This window comes from Rousettus aegyptiacus, unplaced genomic scaffold (genome assembly GCF_014176215.1).
Source record: "Rousettus aegyptiacus isolate mRouAeg1 unplaced genomic scaffold, mRouAeg1.p scaffold_m13_p_13, whole genome shotgun sequence".
Taxonomy (NCBI): domain Eukaryota; kingdom Metazoa; phylum Chordata; class Mammalia; order Chiroptera; family Pteropodidae; genus Rousettus; species Rousettus aegyptiacus.
The window spans coordinates 40,575,507-40,590,860 of record NW_023416288.1 but is presented as its reverse complement, the minus strand read 5'-3'; the positions used below and the strand labels follow the sequence as shown (position 1 = coordinate 40,590,860).

At 34.1% G+C, this 15,354-nt stretch overlaps 1 protein-coding gene across 6 annotated transcripts in view; it reads right to left on the bottom strand.

The window, feature by feature from the left end:
- Nucleotides 1–280: 280 nt before the first annotated feature.
- Nucleotides 281–15,354, bottom strand: part of SEPTIN7 (septin 7) — a 67,150-nt gene continuing 52,076 nt past the window's right edge. For all 6 annotated transcript variants that reach the window (XM_016159878.2, XM_016159871.2, XM_016159892.2 and 3 more), the window contains 7 exons: nt 12,978–13,070; nt 11,818–11,914; nt 10,400–10,451; nt 8,500–8,625; nt 5,682–5,817; nt 2,365–2,504; nt 281–1,343 (listed from right to left, as the gene is read on the bottom strand). In XM_016159878.2, the coding sequence (XP_016015364.1) occupies nt 1,304–1,343; nt 2,365–2,504; nt 5,682–5,817; nt 8,500–8,625; nt 10,400–10,451; nt 11,818–11,914; nt 12,978–13,070 (684 nt within the window). In that variant the 3' untranslated portion in view covers nt 281–1,303. The remainder of the gene's footprint in view (nt 1,344–2,364; nt 2,505–5,681; nt 5,818–8,499; nt 8,626–10,399; nt 10,452–11,817; nt 11,915–12,977; nt 13,071–15,354) is intronic.

Below are 15,354 nucleotides of genomic sequence, written 5' to 3'. Positions count from 1 at the left end.
TTAAAAAATTTCAGTTTCCAGGGACCTGAGTTTCCCTAATGTGAATGAGTTGGGATTTGTTCTCAGAGAAAAAACATTAAAGGGGTAATAATGAGTAGACAGACTCACTGTATCTCCTAAATTAGAAAATCAACACATACACATTCTAAATGAAACAAAATACAAGAGAAAAGATAAGAGAATGACGATCGTGGAGCTGGCAAATTTAAGATTCAAGTTTCTTTCCAAAGACAGTCTGGTCTTGTCGACCAGCTGTAGAATATTTAAGACCCACACTCTATTACATCACAACATTGTTTATTATGTGAATTTTTTACAATACAAACAAAAAAATACAGAAATGCAATATATGAATACAGCTAAATGCAGAATGGTGACTTTTTTTTTTCTTCTTTTCAGGAGGCCATGATTCTCATTTCTAATAAAATAAAGAGACTGGACATAGGTAGAAATAGGTTGGTTGGTCGTTAGCTTCACAATTTTGCCTAGAAATGATCTATAAATGCATTTTCCCCCCTGCTACTTACCATAAAGTGTAAAAAGGGAATTAAAGGAAAGTTTCCTTGTTGGTTCCTACCATATGAAAGATGCTATATTCTATTTTAGCAGGGCCAATATATGGAAAATATCTAAATTAAATGTTATTACAAAAATGAAGCAGTAATGAGATTCTGGCTAAAGAGGGCACTAAATGAGAATAATATATATTTAAAGAATCCAAAACAAACAAACAAACAAAAAAAGGCTGTTATAAAAAAGCTCTAGGTGCATTGTAAGCATATAGGTTTTTTTTCCATGTGTATTTTTAAACAATGGAAGTGTCAAAAATAGGGTCAACTGTGTTAGACTAAATTACATTATTGTATACGCTGCATTGAATGGAACCTTTGTATTATAATTATCATAGAGAAGCACAGTTTGCATCATATTATGGCAATTTATCCTCAATGAAAACCTTTCAGAGTCCTTTTATTTTGGAATATCCTGTAAACAATCAAACCACCAGAACATGATTGTACAACAGTAAAATGTTTTCTTGCATTAAATTGAAGACATCTTTAACAAAAAAAGAAAATGTAGGAAAGGTACTTAGAGCTGTTAGTTTCTAAGTACACAACACCCTAGACAATTCAAGGCATCTTAATCTCCACCGAGAACAAAATAATAATAATAATTTTTGTCATGCTGTTAAATCCATCATTAAGGATAAAACTGGTGCAAATTGGTCAAACGGATCCAACAAACACTGATGTCCAAGCTGGCATATTGGCAACTAATATGTAACTGGTGGTCAACAGAGGGTTTAAAAGATCTTCCCTTTCTTCTTGTTCTTTTCCAAGGTTCTAAATGATTAAAGGAAAATAATCAAAATGACTATATTATAAACATTATAATCAACATATGGTAGCAATAGCTACCCCAGCTACAACTGTGTTGGATTTTCAAACACAACTTTTTCATTTGAAAAATTAAAAATGTTTAGAAATGAACAATGAGGCGAGTGTTAGTCTGTAGTATTTTCACAATCAAGTACGTGATAAAATTCCAGGATAAACACAGTAAATTTATGACAAAAACCCATTTTTAAATATATGAGAACAATTCTTCTCAAATGAAATAGTGCAAATTTAAAAAGATCAACTGAAATCAAATTGGGTATTCTTTCTCCTACTGCCACTTGCATTCTGAAATGCATTTGTTTTTACAAATGTATTTTCCTCTTCCTTGGAGAAAAAGTTAATGAGAGGATAGTGTGAGAGAACAAATGTCTAATCTTGAAAACATATTGCAGTGAGGGTAAACTGTAGAATCACTTACAGTGATGCAACTTTTACAGTTTTAAATGGGACTGAGGAAAATTTTAAAAACCAAGGTACAAGTATTACTGAGTTTTGTATAAATTAAGAGTAACTTATGAACTGTGTTAGGAATGAGATATCCAAATTTTTATCTTAAGGATATTTTCCTAAAGAAATAGCACAAACATACCCCTACATACATAAAAGATCTTTGTAGCACTGTTCTCTATGATCACCAAAAATAAACACACCATCATGTCCAACGATTGAAGGGAGGAGGTAAGAAATTGATTATAATGAGGCAACTGGGGAGAATGTTACAAAGCTACCAAATTATAATTATGAAGATACTTAAGTCATGGAAAATATCTGTAGTGAAAAAAATACTGTTATAATAGAGAGATCATACCCATCTGTATAAAAATATTCATCGATGAAAATAATTGTGCTTAGGATGCATGATAATGGATGTGAAGTCTTTTAAAACGTTATCCTGATTTTGCAATAGGAAAATAATTCTTTAAAACAGTAATACAAACATTTTTGGGCATCAGATATTAGTTACCTTGAAGAGTTCTGTTGTTCTAAAATACGTTGTTGGGCTTCCCAGTTTGCTTTCTCATCTTCAAACTGACGACGTTTTTCCTCTAATTCTTTGTGCTGTGCTTCCAAATTCTTTTTCATTTGCTCATGGCGCCTCTGGAGCTAAATCACGGCACGATATACAAAATAAAACTGTTTAAGAACTCAGGAGCAGAAGTACATCTCATCCAGGCAGCCTAATGTTAAAATATGAACACTGAGTCCTGTACTATAAATTCAGAGTACCATCTGGAAAGTACTGTGTAAGATTCCTCCTCTTGTAGAACTTGCCACCCAAAAGGTCATTGACCCAAGAGAATAATTTTGAGGAAACAAGGGGAAAAAGTGCAACAAGCTTACAGTTGCACAGCAATTTATAATAGACACATCTCATCTCATTTTTCATCACAAATAAGCCCGTAGGAGGCTCAGCAGGGCAGACACCACTGCTCCCACAGTACAGATGAGCAAACAGGTACAGACTTTTAAGCCACTTGCCAAGATCATTAGCCAGAAAGTGGCAGAACTAGAACTTGAACCCGTCTCCTAATTCCAAGTTCAGAAAGCTGAGGCAAGTGGAAAGAAAGTAGGTAGAGAAGGACCTAAAAGGTCCAAAGTCACAGCAAGGTCTCGATTCTTATATAACAGTGGTTCTCAAATGTCAGTCTTCATACAAATCGCCTGGAGTGTTTGTTAAAAAACAGAGAATCCTGGACCTTACCTAGACTTATTGAATTAGACTGTCTGGATGCTAAGTCTAGAAATCTGTATTTTCAATAAGCCCCAGTGTTGTCATGCAGGTGGTCCTTTCTACATTGAGAATTAACGGTACAGAGAATACTGGCTGACGGGTGGGAAACACTTATGCAAAGGAACTGCAGAAACAAAGCTCATCTAATGGTTCATTAAATAATTTCATTTAGGCCCTAGTCAACCTACTTCTGAAGAAAACAGTCATACGAAAATAAATGAATAAATAAATGAAGATTAAATTTAGCTACAATGAATATGTAAGAATTATCAAAATCTTTGGATGTCCAGTAATTATGTTCTATTAAAGACTGTCTTATATCAGTGAGTTAATAGAGTTTGGATTATAATTTTGTGTACAATTTGTCTTCTTAATTATTTTGTAAACCCACAAAGTGACTTCATGTTCATTCCTATTGCAAATATTTCATGCGATTCCTATAAAACAAAACATTCTAAGATAAATCTGAACAAATGGGGGTAACTGCTTCCTGATGATATAGCAAACAAGTTACGCTAAGAAGACATCAGAAAACAGGAGCATAGGAAAATGTCTCTAGTTATCAAAAAAAATACAAGGAAATCACATACACACCATTCAAAGCAGTTACCTCTGAGAACGAGAGGTGGATACAACGGGGAGAGGCAGAATGAACTGACGATGTCTTATTTTAAGCTGGGCAGGAGGTTCACAGGCATGCGTCAGTCTTTACCTGTACATTTCAGTTACATAAAGTACCCTTTTCTGTTAACTGCATGTTTTAAAAAAGTGCAGGTCATAATCCCTCAATCACAAGAAACCCTTGGGGTTAGAGGTATTTCCAAGTTCAAAATTTTTCAGATTTTAGAAAGGCAACACTGCTGACACAGGTATGTACACCATCTTTATGAAACACTTCCTGGGCTGTCCAGCGCAGCACCTATAATCAAATAAATTACTATTTCTTTTTTTGCAGTAAAACATGTAAATATTTACATCGAGTGAAATAAAACTATTAGTTCCATGTCTGGCTTTATAGTGCTCAGAGCTTTTTAGGATTTGAAATGGTGGATACTTGACTGTGGACTTGTCTAGTGATTAAGAGCAAACAAAGAATTAACAAATATGCAGCACTGACCAAGGAAATTTACCCTTCATCTCGTGTAAAGAAAAGGGAGATGCACAGTAACATCTACCGCGCAGAGCTGTGGTGTGGATTACATGACTTAACATATGAAAGATGCCGAGTGCTTGATGCACTGTGCTGTGGGTATTAGCAGCTGTACTCCATGTATTTCTAGCACAGATAAACTTGAGAAAAAAAAACTGTATTAAACAAGGTTAAACAGGTTTTCTTCAACACCATATTTATAATCTTATATGGCTACAGTGTTAGGGCACACTTGGCCCAGATCTCTTTACAGGCCCTTTCAGTGTCAAGAAAGGTTCCATCCTTCAAAAAGTTAAGTTTCTCAAATCTCTTTTTCCCCATTTGCAGCAATAATAAAAACTCTTAAAAAGGATTCTTTGGCTACAGTTTCATAATTATTTGTTTACAATATTTACTCTTAGGAACAAGTCTGAAAATACGTCTATACCAAATATAAATTCAACTACTTTTAGATTTTCAATGGAATCTATGTGTGGAGATAATACAGATTCTTGATTACTGTTTTTATTCTTCTGATATAGATTAATTATTAATTAGTAAAGGGTAGAGTCAAATGGATAGATGTAATAACAGGCTGATAAGTAAATAAAAATGACTGAATTTAATTTCCTAAATTTCACCTTTGTAACAGGCGCCAGGATGCCAGCTAGTACTGCAGCCCTGCAAACCAGGAGGAATTATTCCACATCCCCACTGAATTAAGTATATGACAAATAAAACAATAGTGAAAGCTCCTTTTTTTAAAAAATGAGATTAACTTAAGACATTTAATGCAGAACAGAAATAATTCCTCAAAACCACTGAAGATCTGAATCTCCTTGTAATATATTTAGAAACAAATATCATTATGTTAGTGGAGCCATATACATATATAGTTTATCATTAAAGGTTATTTAAAAAATATTTCTTATTAATGTCACCTCATATATTTAAAAATACTTTTGAGTACAATGCTAACAAATCCATGCTGTAATTTACCCTGGCATGTCCTTAGTTCAATTAAGGTTCGTTCTTTCTCATGCATATGCAAATAAGCTCAGTCTATTATGATTATTAACATTTTTATTCTTGCATTGACTCAAAACTTTGATCTTCATTACTTTTCTGAATATATGGAATGGCTTATAATATCATTTCTCATAACTTGCTCAAGATAATAATTCATTATAAGTATACTGACTATTATATCTTCCAAGTATATTTGTGTCCACTTACCTAATATATATTTTATTATAAACACAGTATTTACTTTTATTTTTCCATTTTATTACACTAGGGTATTACATTAAATTTGAAAAAAAAAGTATAGAAAGGTTATATTACCTGTGAATTTTATTAAAAGATATTATTCTGAAAAGGCATATTGTATCCATAAAAAAAGAAGATATTAGCTGATTACCTCGGCTTCAGAGTCCTTTAGTTTTTGAACTTTTTCTTTGACCTTCATCTCAAACACCTGCTCCATCTCCATCTCCATCTTTTTCATCTTAGCTACATGCTCTCTTCTTTCTTCTTCCATTTGTGCCAGAGGGCTCCTGTATTGAACATTGAGAACCATTAAATGCCTAAAAAGTTAACACAAAACTCTTTGAGTAATGAGAACAAATGAAATGCTATATGATATTACTAAAATCTCTGCTTCGTTTCTTGAAAATGTTTCAAAATGCCCTTTCAATTATTCTGACACCAGCTTAACACAGAACACAGACTTGAAGATTTATGTATAAATGTGTTAAAAATTTATTTACTTTAAAATGTACGAATATTTATAATTTAGATGTCCTTCCATAAAATTTCATATCTAAAAATAGATCTCTAGTGAATTATCATGAAAATATATCTAAGTAACAAAGGCAACTTTTAGCGAGATGTTTCTCTAAACATAGTGCATATCAGATCTAAAGATGACCCATAATATAAAGTGTAGAAGGAAAACAAAAAGGAAATATTCCCCAAATACATTCACAGAATTGAAAACCAGAAGAAAATAATTTCATTTTGTACTTTCTTTAAATAAAATTTTGAATTGAAAAAAGGAGCGAGTTAATCAAGTTAATATATGCAGAATATTGTTAGTTCTACAAATATCCAAGTGTTAAAATCTCTTCTTCTAAAATGACTGACATCACATTAATTATACAGTTATTTAACAATAATTCAAACTTATTTTGGTAACTGAAACGATATTCTGGAAATGACTACCAAACTCAATACCGAGAACACTCTTCACTCTTCATTTAGGTTATGTAGAGTATTGCTAGACCACTTACGGTAAATCTGATGCTCTTGAAAACTGATTCCATCTAACTCAAATATTTCATTTCTTAATTTTTAAAGATGTTCAATGATAACATACACACACGCGCAGAATCAGAAACAAATAAATATAATTATTTTTGATATGTCCAAAAACAGACACAAGCTTAATTAAATAAAAGTAGTATACTACTCCATTGACATTAAAGTTCACAGTTTCAAATAAATCTCTTTGCACAATTTTGTGCAAAATTTTCATGTTGAAAAATGCAAATGAGCTTCATGTTCACTCTAGTATACTTACAGACCCAAGAGAATACCATCGGTAACCTATTCCTGCCCCAGGGAGGAGAAAAGGGGGCTCCTGTGGCTTTGAGGATCTCTGAAACACTATTCAAAACACAGGGACAACTTAAAAGCAGGCCCTGTTGACTGTTGATAAAACATGTTTATTCGGCCTACACAAAAACAGGCTTTGACCACTGAACTTCACATTTTAAATAGGTGGATTTTATCTCAATGAAGTGGTAAAACAATCAAATCATGGCTGAAAAACAAAATCAGGCCTTGGAGTCACTTTAATCCTGATTTGACACACTCTGAACATACTGACGTCTTTAAGAGGCTGAATCTTTCTGGCCCTCAAAGAGGAGGACAAGGGAGCTAGACAGAAAGTATTAAACAAGAGCACTGAGAATCTGGGTATCGTGGGAGGTGTTGGAACTAATCCCCTGCAGATACTGAGGGACGACTTAAGTTTTTGGAGAGTCGAGAGTTATACGTAGATTTTCGAGTCCAGGGAGGGTTGGCACCTCTAGCCTCTGTGTTGTTCAAGGGCCAACTGTATACCTATATACATTGTATAGGGCAATGAAAAAACAGAGATGATTCAGTAATTAGATATTGAAGAAGTTCCTCAAATAAGCACGTTACCAGGATAAGAAAAAATTCAAAGTTAAGACCCAGTTAGGGATTTATGACCCAAACATGATCAGAAAAATATGGAAGAAAATAAACATAGAGTTAGGTCTAAGATCAGTTTTAAACGAGAACTGCCTGTGACTTTGCCAATAACTGTTAATGCTTTGTGTGCTCTCTTCTGGTATGTAGGGCCACTGCGGAGACATAACTAAAAAAGAAAACAAGAACTTTTTTTTTTCCGTGGTAAGGGATGCGGTCACTGTAAAACACAGCACAGACGCTGCTACCAAGACTGCGCCAGCCAGCTCACCAGTCTCCTCCTCACATCTCTTTCCTATCTCATCGTAAAACCAGCGCAGCCTGAGATCCTAACTCGGTAAGGTGAAGGTACACACTCGGCAGTCACGCGCACCACTCCAAAACGCAACAGAAGAAATCCAAACACACTCCAGCTAATTTAGTCCCTGGAAATGCACAGTAGGAACAGAGATGATAACGAAAATTACACTCACCTACATATTCCTTTTGTTTAGTCCTGTCCTTTGTTTCTACATAATGTTAGTGAAAACTCTGCTATCAAAAAGGTTTATTTTAAAAAGACATAATAAAAGGTAGAAGCTCTATGTTTATTCACCTTAGAGAGACTATGGGATGTTTATCTTACAAGTAAAACGGGTTTAAGAGATCTTGGTAGTAACTTTTCTCCTCCCTTAAAAAAAAGTATGTGCCAAAGGAACTGTTTGATTTCTAAATGGGAATCTATTAAATGTGTGGTGTACAATAAAGATGGCGGCAAATGACCAGAAGAAAATACAAGGCTTTTTCACTTAAGGAACAAGGTAATAAAACAACACTTCTTCCAATAATTAAAATATATAACTGCCAAACAGAGCTTAACAATATAAACTTATACTATGGTGCACAAAAAGCACCATCCCAATTTTCTACTGAGTAAAAAAACGAAATCTGATGAAAATGAAACAATATGATTATTTAATACATAAATTATACCTTTTCTGGAGGAAACGATGTATACTCACTTTGTGAGCTGCCCTTTATTCTTGTTATTATCAACTCCATTGTAAGTCACGGCTGCCAGTTTCCTGCTCCGATAGTTCTCATAGTGTACGTTATTAGTGACATCTTTCAAGTCCTGCATGTGTGTTCTGTTGTGAATAAATAACAGGATCATGAGTTTGCTTCTATTAAAAAAGTTCTGATAGAAATTAGAAATTTTACCAAAACAAAAATTTCAGATTTAAAATAAGTAAGACTATCCTTAAGGACGATGGCATTCACCTGTTTTCATTAACATTCGAGGCAGAGCAAGATACATACAATGCACTAACTTAACATTAATGTTAATTTAGGTTCCGAATGAGAATTTAAGAGCCATAAAACCCCTCACAGCAGTTACTAAATATGATATTTCTACAAAAGAGTATTTGCCTTTATCAATCATTTAACATTGATAGGTTCTGCAACTTTAAGTGTAACAAAATATAACAAAACTATTTTTACCACAGGCTAGTGGATAAAAAAAGGGGGTTAAATTCCTATAGTATCTCAACATTATAACAAAGCAACACTGAGCAAAATGACATTATTTGAGAACCTGTTGTATATATGTTATTTTACTAGAGAAGGAGAAGTAGATTAGCTTCTATTGAAGCTTATATACCTAGAAGAAACTGCTTTACTTTTGGCAATATTATCAATATCTGAGTTTTCACTAAGGTAACGAACACACAGATCACAGATCAAGTTAGATCCAAACTGGAGAATTCTGATTTAGAGTAAACTTCTGTTTATTCAAACTGTCCAGTGAATGTGGCATCTTGGTTAAATGAATGTTTGCTCACAGCATTTCTACGATAATACAAAAACAACACATATGAGATAAACTGTACATGAGACAATTTCATAATCCCTTGAGGAACACAGGTTCTAGAGCGCGCGTGGTGTGGCAGGGCCCTGTCATCTGATCCTCCCTTTCCTCGCCATCCGTTCCTGCGTCTGCCATCCTCCATCCCTACCGCTTTTCCAGAACCTCCTTCTGAGGGGCAAATGTAAAAATGTGCTCTGTTTTCATTCTTCCTGATATTTATAAAACAGTTACTATTACTCTCCCTTTTGTGAACAGAATGTAATGTTCAATTACTCTGATTTCTCTCCTACTATCTGACACTTCCATGCAGTTCTCTGATAGTTTACTCTCCCTAGTTCTAAGTCTGAGTTTTCCACAAATCTCCTCTCCTTTAATTTACACTCTGTCCCCCAGCGAATGTATCCTCTCTATGGCCACTACAGCTACACCTACTGCTCGACCCCTCCCTCTCCACTTCAGTCAAGTCACACAGCTCCTTATTCCAGGCATACAGCCAGTGGTAGAAACTGAATAGTTCGTGCTAATTTGTCACCAACGCTCCAAAATTTTCCAGCCTTTGAGTCAAGCCACTTTAAACCTAGACAATTTTCTCCTTGGCTGTCACTCATTTTTTTGGTACAGGTATATGTTATAGGTGACACCATATAACCTCTTCAACTATATTATAGGCTTCCCTTTACAAGAAACATGTCATCCAAACCTAGCCTTCCCTTCCACTTTTCCCAAGCTTTTCACCTTAAAGAGCAAAAGCCTTTTCCGTTCTACTTTCCATACCTCTTTCAGTGTTAAAACCTCGACACCAAGTATACTGCTAAACAGACTTACTTTCCTATCTATCCCTAGCCACACAGCTTATTTTGTATTTTTACCATTGATTTTAAAACTCTGGAGAAATAATCCACATTTTCTCCATGTGCTCTTACTTTAGTGCTAGAATGAAGATACCAATTTAAATTAGCTAAATTTATAAAAGGCAAAAAACAAATCTGTCCAACTCTAACTTTATTTAGGAGAAAAAAACACTTGTCATGTTCATTATTGCTCTCACTTACCTTATCAACATATTTCTTAAAATTGTGAAATCACAATGTTCGCCATTCTCAACTGAAAAACAAACAAAAGACCACATACATTATTTCCACTAACCCTAATCTTTTCAAAGGAAATTTCACAAGAAAGTGGGGTAACAAAAGAGAATATGCAAAATAGCTTAATTTTTCATTAAGGTTAAACACTAACAGAGTACTTAAGAGTATGATAAAATACATAACCCTAACTGAGCTCTTCAGAGCAAACGATTTTGAGATTTTGAAAGAGGACACTGTATCTTTTTTTCTTTATTGGTAGAGAATACATTTAGTAGATAATAGAATGCATTTTAAAAATTTAGTGTTGGGGTAAGGGGGAATCACTTTAGACAAACCTTAAAGTAATGAAAATGTGAGCCAAGAACTTTAAGGTTCTTTATTTTTTTTAAAAAATGTATCAGTTATAAGAACACTCTTGGGGATGGGGTTCTAAAACTAGAGATACAAAACAATTTCTTCGGCTCATATCCCAAGGCTTATACACGTTCTAAAGCCTTGACTCAGCAACTGAAGGTTACCCGGGGTTGACAGAGCTGGGAATGAGCACAGTGTTATTGGTGAGAACAGTCACTGATAGGGACAATGATTTGGCAAAATATCCCCCAAATTACAGAATCTTTCAGAGCAATAACAACGAATAGATGAAATAATCATGACTCAATCTTGGTTCCAAGGTACTATATAATACAGAAGATTTTAACTTTTTTATTAGGTTACATCAATATAAAAACACAAACTTGGGGAAACAAGTCTATATTGCCAATGGACTTCTGAGATTTGATGCTATAGCTAAGATTTTACTGGTGTTTAAAACTCCTTACAATATCAGTAAAGGAGGTCTTAGTAAAGATTTCCTTTCTCTAAAGATACCAACAAAGCAATTTTTGTCCTGAGGAAAGGAAGTTATGAATGTTTTAATTAACTTATGAAAGTTGTTCTCAATCATTCCTGAGGGTTCCAGACTCATAGGGACTCTAGATAAAAGTAAGAGAAGTCTTTTCTCCCAGATTGTTTTCGATACAAGGTTTTTTAGGTCCCTTGGAAGCAAACTTTGGGTCCCAGGTAAAGTATGTTTTCAAATAAGAAAACAGAAATAGACTCCATGACGGAGCAGAGGTGGGAGGACGGGGGCGCTAAAAAGCGACTTCTAAAGCACTGCAGCGACAGGATTTAACACAAACTTGCCTGCCTTGGCAGGACATGAGATCTGAGAAACTGGAATGCACTTATGAGGAAGTGAGACTAAATGACACCGAATTCACAACTACCTTTGAAAATCTAGAACATATCAATGTAGTGGGTATATCATACTACTTACTATATAAAATATTTTATCGCATTTGTGAGCTCTTATAGAAAACATTCACCGAAGAAAACCTTACCTTCAGCAACACCCCAAGGATACTGCCTTCCTCTGACCCTTTTGCCATTAACTTCAATGATAGTATTACTACCTACCACAGCAAGAGGTAAACGGTCCTATAAAACAAAGAATTCTTGTTCAAATACATCTCTGTAGTCCTCACGAATTCAAGAACAAAAGTTACATTACTCAACGGATTAGCAAAAAATCACCTTCACAGTGTCTACATTCACACGTACAGGCCACTCAATTACTATTTGGTAAACTGCCATTACACAGTACTGTCACCAATGTAAACATAATATTTTCTCTGAAGATTTAAGAATGATCAAATTATTTCTTTAAAAAAAAAATCATTCTAAAAAGATGCTGTCCCATACTGGAAAAATTAAAGAGGGTAAAAAGTATATTGGCAGTTAGAGGGAAAAAATGAGTCTTGTGACTAACCCGCCTACTTGATCACAAAGCAACCCCAACAGGCCTGGAAGCAGACTATCCTACTTGCTACACTCTACCTTTGGAAGTCCAAATCTGGGAAACTGGATTTGTTTTCAACCAAACTCAAAGTACTGTCTTTCAAAATTCTTGTGGCTCCCAGAAATAAATAAGAATATATAAAATTGATGGTTATTTTATAAAACCTCAGAAATTCTTTATTGGTATAAGTATTTCAGTATTCCAAGATATTATTAGCTTACATAATGCCATTAATCAATATTTCATTTTTAGGTCCAGGGTACTTAGGAAACTACCAAAAATTAAAAGTGCAGAAAATTATGTCGGTATAGATTTTTGTTGGTTTTTATAAAAGGACAAAAGAAAACATATTTTAGTCTGCCTCAAAAAACAAAGAGTAAGCATAACAGTATTGAAGAACAAATCCCCTCCCTCCTCATTATGTCTTTTTAAGGGAGGAAATTATATAATATGAAACCAGTTAACTGAAAACCATAAGAAAGGAACATATTCATCTCTACTCCATATGATGCTTGATTACATATAATAACCTCTCAACAAAGTAAACTGCAAAGTTTTTTGCAGATTCAATACTGAATAATCTCTATTCATTCTGTAAGCCAACTACTTAAAAACGCTGATATTTTTAGTCATTTCAGTGGAAACTGTGGTGTGTTTAAAAATTCTCAAAACATTTTAGTATATGTATGGGAATTAACTTACCTTTATCTTTTTAACAAGCTTATTTTCTTCTTCATCATCTGTCTCTGGAAATTCATATATTTTAATTTTATGTTCTTGGATTTCTTTCATTATCTAAAATAAGGAAATAACCAAAAAAGCATTACACATAATTAGTAATATTAACTTTATTTTTATTATACCCTTAAATTCATATGAGTCCTCTGCTCCAGGTCCTTTACTAATTTTCAATGATGCAAAACGTTAATCTAAAAACAAGGCACGATAATAAAAATAATAAAAATAAAAACAAGGTACTATTCTGGTTTTAAAACAAAACAAAAAAGATAAAATTGAAATAAGTACTATTGCTGAAATACAATTAATTCAGAAATGTTAAAATCATGTGGTTATAATACTAAAAGAGTTCTAAAAATGATGTAAGATTCCAGAAAAGCCTTTCTCTAGTTCAGGGGTTCCTAACCCCTGGACTGCAGACCAGGTACCAGCCTGCGGCCTGCTGGGAACTGGGCTGCACAGCAGGAGGTGAGCAGTGGGGGCCAATGAGTGAAGCTTCATCTGTATTTGCAGCCGCTCCCCAGCACTAGCATCACCTCAGCTCGGCCTCAAATCACCGAGATCATCAGGCATTAGATTCTCACAGGCGCACCTGTCTCTGGTGCCAAAAAGGTTGGGCACCGCTGCTCTAGTTGATTTCTACTATAATGGCTTTAGGCATTTATTTACAATGACTGCGATTCTTTCTGTAGATATAGCTCTCTCCAACTGTTTTAATCATCTGAATCAAAGCTTAAACTGACCTAAAATTTTTAGTAGAATGTGGCAAAGGTAAGTAAAACTAAATACAGCATTGGCTCCAGGAGAAAAGTTTCCGTACTGTCAGAAAATATCCTAGCATGTGCATGTGCATACACACAAATCAAGGAGCAACAGATAAAGATTGGGGAAACACACAGAGAAAATAAGCCTCACCCTGGAAAGTATGAAGCTAAGGAGTTAATAAGGAAAAGGCAGGAAAAAAGACAACTTAATGATAACATCAGAAATAAATGAGTTCTATTCAAATTACCGTGTCCAAAATTATTCCAAATTCTTAACAGAATATAGATATCCAAATAACGTTCAACTTACCTCCCCTACTCCAGTAGCTAACATACCTAGAACTAGCTCCCTGTCTGTACTGGTATTTCAGTGCGACTCTGATGAGTCCCCAGCGGCAGTAAAGAGACCTTAAACAAAATGTGTTATGATTACAATACTAGGTAGAAGTAAAATTGCCAGGGGGGAAAAAAAAGGACCACACACCTTTTACAATTGATATATACATATATCATCTTTATAGGAAAAAAATCGTGAGAATAAATAATGAGGTGTCAAATGCATGACTAGATGGAAAAAATGAAACAGGAAAAGCTAGCTCTAAGAGCCATAGCTCTTAGTCAGAGGTTGCATATTAGAAAGGCCTGAGTGAGCACCTTCAGAATAACGAGTGCCCCAAACCTACCTTAATCTACAGAACCAATTGGTAGGGAGGGATATGTATGATTCAATAACTTATTCTGAAAAGGTTCTCTAGATGAATCTGAGTGGCGCCCCTGGTTAAGAATCTTATTTTCAAGCATATGAAAAAGAAAACTGCACAATGTAACCGATTTGGAAGTAGAGAGCACTGCTTGCTGATATTTTTTTCTAAGTTCTTAGTACCACTATAAAGCGTGATACATACTAATCGAGCATGAGGGGAGAAATGTATTACGTGATTAATATCTAAAGTTAGAAAAAGCACATTACAAAATAAAAATGGGAGTAAATGTAAAATAAGGAAACATACCCCTGGTATACATGTTAAATATACTAAAATAATGTGCTAAAACATTCTCAAAACAAACAGATTTAACACTATTTCGAAGCAAATTTCAATGGATTTTTTTTTTTGTAACAAGTTTGAGGTATTCTAAAATTCATACTGAAAAAGGTAAGAAAAAAGTATCTTGTTACAAAGGGGACTACAAGGACAATAAGAGATAATTAACTCTAAGAATTATTTTTAAATATTATACAAAGTATCTACAGTTTACAAAATACAACATTGGCCTAAAATAAAAAATAGGCTCTTGTAATAGAAGGGTAATCAAGAAACTGATCCTACATTTCATAAAATATAATATATAACAAAGTAAACACAACAATGAGGAAAAATATACTGCTTTAAAAAGTGTTCAGCCTTATGGAAAATTAAAAGTTAAAGAAATGATTAGGTACCACTTCAAAATTTAACAAATTTTTAAAAATAAAAATGACAAATGGTGCTATTAGCAAGGCACTGGAAGAAATATACCCATTATAAAAGGAATTTGATTGTTTTAGTGGGAAAACACTATGACAATTTGGAGGGAAA